This window comes from Nanorana parkeri, unplaced genomic scaffold, assembly GCF_000935625.1.
Source record: "Nanorana parkeri isolate BGI_ZX_2015 unplaced genomic scaffold, ASM93562v1 scaffold148, whole genome shotgun sequence".
NCBI lineage: Eukaryota > Metazoa > Chordata > Amphibia > Anura > Dicroglossidae > Nanorana > Nanorana parkeri.
The window spans coordinates 1,315,699-1,321,698 of NW_017306416.1; the positions used below are offsets into that span (position 1 = coordinate 1,315,699).

A 6,000-nucleotide genomic window follows, 5' to 3' on the forward strand; every position below is an offset into this window, starting at 1 on the left:
TAAAATATTACTCACACCATTACTGTATATATTTCATAGAAATTAAAAGTGTGTTTATAAAATAATTTTGTATATGGCAAATGTTAAATTCATCTTTAAAGACTTGTCTGCTTTATGATACCATTGATTTGGTCAATGTGGAACATGCTTGTCAAATGGTGGGTATTTGGAGAATATAACAGGTTATTGGTTCTGATCTGGAAAGGTGGTATTTAAAGAGACCCTGTCACCAACTTAAAAAAAAAAAAAGGTAAAAGCACAGAAAAATCCAATATAGTAAATACTTACATGCAGTGTTTTTTCTTTTGAATGTGCCTTTGAACTTGCTTGAAAATTTGACTACTCCAGGAAGAGTCAATTTCCTAGAGTAGTCCCCTCCATTTTGTGTGTCATAGCCATCTTCTCTTTTGGGAGTGTTTAATTACTGTCTGGGCCGTCCCAGCTGCCATACCCCTCCCTTCACCTCTCTACTTAAAGGAGAACTAAAGACAAAACCCTTGCTTTATCTATAGTTCTTTCTTTCGGTCACAGGAGTACATTTACTAATGTACTCCTGTGACCCAAATTCAGCATATAGCAGGCTATAGTCGGCATAGATCCACACTGAAGATGAGAAGGATCCTGGCAATATTGTCAGGATCTACCCTGCTGCCTGATTGATAGCTGTTTTTGCCTCTATAGAGCCAGAGCCATTTGCGCCTGTCCCCTCCTCTGTCTGTCTCTCCAGTGAGCAATGGAAGAAAAGAGAGAGGGGAGGGGAGAAACCATGAGGCAGCGGTGACTGATAGCCATCGGTCTCTGCAGGGAGAAGCCATGAGCTGAGCAATCAGTGGACTGTGATCTCTCAGTTCTCGGACTATAGAGACGGTGTGTGCAGTGTCACATGCTGGCTCAAAATATTAGGAAGAGTATAGTTTACTCTCCCAATACTTCGCCTTTAACCTAAAATGTAACTGTGTGAGTGACAGGTAAAATTATAGTGTGTCATTTAAAGTGACACTAAACTCAGGATTTAAATCTTAAACTGCACTCAAGTACGTCGTTAACTATTAACACAAATGTATCTTATTTGTGTATCACTCGGCTGTATATCCTCAAATCATCTCTGAATTGGTGCTGACACTGTCCTTCCTTCTGGAGGGGGGCTATTTTTGTTCCCCATGGTCCCTGTGTGTTTTGTAAAGAAGGCATTGCTTCAAGCTCACTCCTGTGATGGACTACAATCTCAATACAAATTTGTAAACTAACTATGAGATTGTAGTCCATCACGGGAGCGAGCTTGGAATGGTGGCTACTTTAGAACACACACAGGGACCATGGGGAACAAAAGTAGCCACCCTCCAGAAGGAAGGACAGTGTCAGCACCAATTCAGAGATGATTTGTGGATCTACAGCTGAGTGATACACAAATAAGATACATTTTTGTGAACAGTTAGGGTACTTGAATGCATTTTTAAGATTTAACTCCTGAGTCTTGTGTCACTTTAACTGACAGCTCCAAATCTGCTGGGGCTGCTGACAGGTAAATAACATACACAAATTACGTTGACTGCACATATAATCTTATTGGAAATTTTTTGTTGAAATTAATGGTCTGGTGACAGGGTCTCTTCAGCCTGGTCCAGTGTACAGCATATGGATTCAGTAGATACATTTGGAGGCACAGACTTTTGCAGCCTTATACTGGTTGGAGAGAACAGTACAGGAAGGTGATCTGGTTTGCTATTGGTGCATCTGATTTCAAATGTCAATAAGGTGGACAACCCCTTTCAATGATCATCAAGCATTCTGTTGACACATGTGGATTCTTGTATTGTTTAAATGTCTTTATGAACCTTGCAAAAAATAATTCTACAGAAATCCCCATGCTAACATATTTGTTATTTGCACACAGTCCAGGTTCATAGCGGGTGGGCCTACTGCTTACAAAATAGCCCACACTGCACCTCCTAGCTACCTAAATTCAGAACTGAAAGGACCGCTAGCGCCAGGGGTGAGACTCTCTTCACCTGACATTGCCATTGCATGATTATTGAGTGTTTGTATTTTTTGTTCTGTTTTTACAACTCCATCATGAAATCATCAGATTCTTTTGTTTGATGTTCCAAAGGTTAATGAATGTTTCTCATTACGTGTAATTGTGTGTTCATGTGAACTTGTTTTATTTTTTTCCTTCAAGAAAAAAAAAATGTATTTCAAATACTAGTTCAAAAGCAGATGACTAGAAGAAAGTTACAGTGACAAAGCAATTTTTCTCCTTAGCTATCTGCCTCAAGTGGCACTATATTTCCACCCTTGTTCTCATGTCCAAACACATGGCGTCTTCCAAACAAATTCCACCAATGGCTACTCAAACCATTAAAGTTATCAGTAGGTCTTTCATCCTCCCCTTGGCATGAGTTGCCCAATGAATTAAGAAGAAAGACCATGATAATGCTAGTCCCTCACTACAATCCTTAAGGCACAATTACTTCAGATAGGTACACACTGGAATTTTTAGTGTTGGCCTGTATACAATAGACTGAAAAGCAAGCATTTGCAAAACATTTAAAATGTTTAAAGATGATGGCTTTGAAGTGTGTCTGTACTCCATTTTTTTTATCTTTTAAAGGTAATATGGCAATTGGATATTTTGTGTTTTCATATGCTGTCAGCAGATGGTGCTCTCAGAAGAGTACAATGGAGTACAGGTTCACTTTAGGAATCGTTTAGCTGGCTTTAGAAAGCTTTTGGAGACCATGAGCTTTCTGCTGAAGCTTGGTAAATGACTGCTGAATATGTTACCAGTCAGGTCATTGTGTACCAATTAAGACTAAAAAAAAATATACCTCTTTGTATCATAGCTGAATTCAGCCTCATTACAAGGAATAGGTGACCAGTGCCAGGATTGTAATAAGCTCAGATTAAGCCTTCTTCCGCATACACAGATGGTAGAAAGTGCCAAGAGGACATGAGAACATTGACTGCATGCCTTTATCACCTTTGAACTGGAGAGAAAATGTAGTGAAAGGAAGCTGTGTTCAATTCAATGATTCAGTCATGAAAATCAGAGAAGGAAAATCACCTAAACATTATAGGGTATTCAAAGTTTTCACAGCTTCACTATGTGAACACTTTGGATTCACTGAGGGAAGTTGGCTAATCCTTCCACTGGCTTTCAGTTCCATTTATCACAAATGTATCCTCATGACTAGTGAACAACAGTGAAAATATGTTAACCTTTGCCAACACTTCACCAAAATCTTGCCTTCAAATTGACCCCAATCGATTTTACCAAAAAAGGAAAAAAATATACAATTTGATAAAATAATTTTGCCTTTAATAAATAAATAATAAAAATAACTTTGCCTAAATAAAGTTGCCACAATTGTGGCCAAAATGAATTGAAACCAAATGGAGAATGAATTCCATTGAATGAGGCCATTCCTCCCTAGTCATGAAAATAATGTTGCGCTATAGACAACTGGAATCCAGTGGAGGATGTAGCTGACCTTCTTTATTCCTATTCATGACTGGTGTGGCCAGATGTTAGTGGTTCTCAGAAACAGAATCTAGCTATTGTCTACCACCGGATTGAGCTTGTTGTGATTAAGGTTCCCTACTTTGGTGTAGATGACACTAACTTTGAAAGTCATCAAGACTTGTAAGCATTGTGCTATACTTAAAGCTTTCCTTAAAACATTTTTAATAAGGACCAGCCTGCAGGCAAAATTGTTAAAACGTACTTGTCCTGCTGCCTGTGCCAGTGATCTTCACTCTGTTGCAGAGCTACAGTCGTGACTGAAGAATCTTTAGTATATGACACTTCCAGCGGTTCCATGTGCTGGCTCCTAGGTCACTACAAGGGCTGGCAGATGGAACCACAGCACATAGCGGAGGGGGCTTGGCATCATATAAACCTAGAACTTTATCAGATACAGGCCTTGAATGAGAGATCAGCAGTTTATGTGTTGGGACAGACAAGTAACGCATTTTTAATAGGCAGGCCTTTTGTAGATTCTTTCATTTAGTCGAAATGTGGCTTTAAATAAAAAATAATTGTAATGCCTTGGCCAACCCAGGTTTGAATCTCAGCTGCGGAACTTAGTAGAATTGGGGAGGAAGAGATCTTAAGTAAAGAGGTACGGTAGTCAGTGTTGGACTCCTGGCGTCACTCTCAATCTTAGATATGGAGAGTTAGGAGTCCGACCATCATATACGGCAAAGAACAACTTAGAAGCTCAACCACTGCGTATTAATTCATATAAGTAGTGGTAATTGTGTAACAATGAAATAGGGATTCGTACAATAGCACAGGACACTTATACAAGCGGTCTTGCAGCAACAACTATGTATGCTAGCAGTGTTTCTAGATGAATGCTGTACCAGTAACTGGCACTGTTCAGATATGCCTGCAGGTAACAACAACAGTAAGGTATGCACTCAGTAGTAATTGGATAAATAAAGATACTAGCAGATGGCACAGTTCATATATATTTGTAGGTAGCAACACAGCAGGGTATGCAATCATTAGTATTCGGATGAATCAAGTTAGCTGAAGCTGGCACAGTTCAGATATGCTTGCAGGTAACAACAACAGTTAGGTGCACTCAGTAGTATTTGGATGAATAGAGATACTAGCAGATGGCACAGTTCATATATGGTTGCAGATAGCAACAACAGCAGGTTATGCAATCATTAATGTTTAGATGGTTTGGGTACTTGCGGTTGTGTTTTAAGGAACTTCCACTATAGGGGAATGGCTGAACATGCAGACTGGAGGCTGTGTCAGCAGCAGGGGATGAGACCGGAGGCTGTGTCAGCAGACAGGGACGATTCCACTGTCTCTCAAACTGTAGTCCGGGTAGACAGGAGGTTCCTTGGCCAGTGGAGTCAGCGGGCGCTCATTCCACACATGGAACGCCGAGCTGACCGTGAGGCGGCATCTTAAGTCGGAAGATATGGGAGGAGCCCATGACTCAAGTCTGATTCTGAATCAGACTTCCGATAAGCGGCTGCGTTCCCCTGTGGAACGCAATAGACGAGCCGCGATCCTTACAATAATGCACTTGACCTGACACTCTCCGAGCACTAAATTAAGTTTCTTAACAAAAATATATAATTATTATTATTAAAAAATCATATAAATAATAAAATAATTGCATTGTTTTGTTCGTGTGCATAATACAGTTTATTTATTGTTCACTATCCCAACAGCCAACAAATTACTCCAATCCAGTGTATGCAAAACTTTTTGTGGACGGGCACAACTGTCGGAATTCCTTAATCAGCGTAGAAGAAAGACGTGAACTTCTTCCAAAGAAAATAGAAAATGCTATCCGGGAGACTGTGGCTTAAGCTCCGCTGTTCCGTTAACTTTTCTACTCTGTATAAATGTATAAAATATGATTACTTTTCTATGTACCAACAGTATTCTAATTGTTTTGTCATCAGCATTACCTCTTTTTTCATTTTCGGTTTGTTTTGCTGATGACTAGACTGACCATTTGTATGGTATTTTTATGAAAAATAAACTGCACTACAGTACAATTTAAAAGAAAAAAAAAATATGCTGCTGTAATAGGAGACCGTTTTATTTGTTAAGTCGAAGGACATACTCTTCCTTTGTAGGGTAAGAAAAATGAAGTATTCATTTTATATGAACTTTTTTAGGTTCAATATTGTCTTTTCATTAAATAATCAAAAAAATATATAAAAACAAAAAAATTATGGCAGTCACTTTGTTAGCGATTGGTTTTAATTGCAATCTTTAGACTATTTTAATTATATATGCAGAGAATTGCTTGTATTTGAGTGATAATTTATAACATTTAATACAGACACACAATTGGTGTGATAGCCGTCAACAAAGGATTGAAGACTATTCTTGAATGGGCGTCAAATATGCTTTTTTTTTATTCAATTAAAGGGTCGCTAAACATAAATGATTAGCTGCTTTCTATAAAAAAAAGGTTTAAATAATGTTGATGGATAAGATTGGCAATGTTTCAGATTTTTATC

The 6,000-nt window shown here is 38.6% G+C and overlaps 1 protein-coding gene across 1 annotated transcript in view; it reads left to right on the forward strand.

Annotated features, from left to right (window-relative positions):
• LRP1B (LDL receptor related protein 1B) overlaps window positions 1-5,603 on the forward strand; it is a 1,026,358-nt gene extending 1,020,755 nt beyond the window's left edge. The window contains exons 91-92 of the mRNA XM_018554232.1: window positions 1,895-1,993; window positions 5,197-5,603. Coding sequence (XP_018409734.1) covers window positions 1,895-1,993; window positions 5,197-5,337 — 240 coding nt within the window. The 3' untranslated portion in view covers window positions 5,338-5,603. The remainder of the gene's footprint in view (window positions 1-1,894; window positions 1,994-5,196) is intronic.
• The last annotated feature ends 397 nt before the right edge of the window (window positions 5,604-6,000 follow it).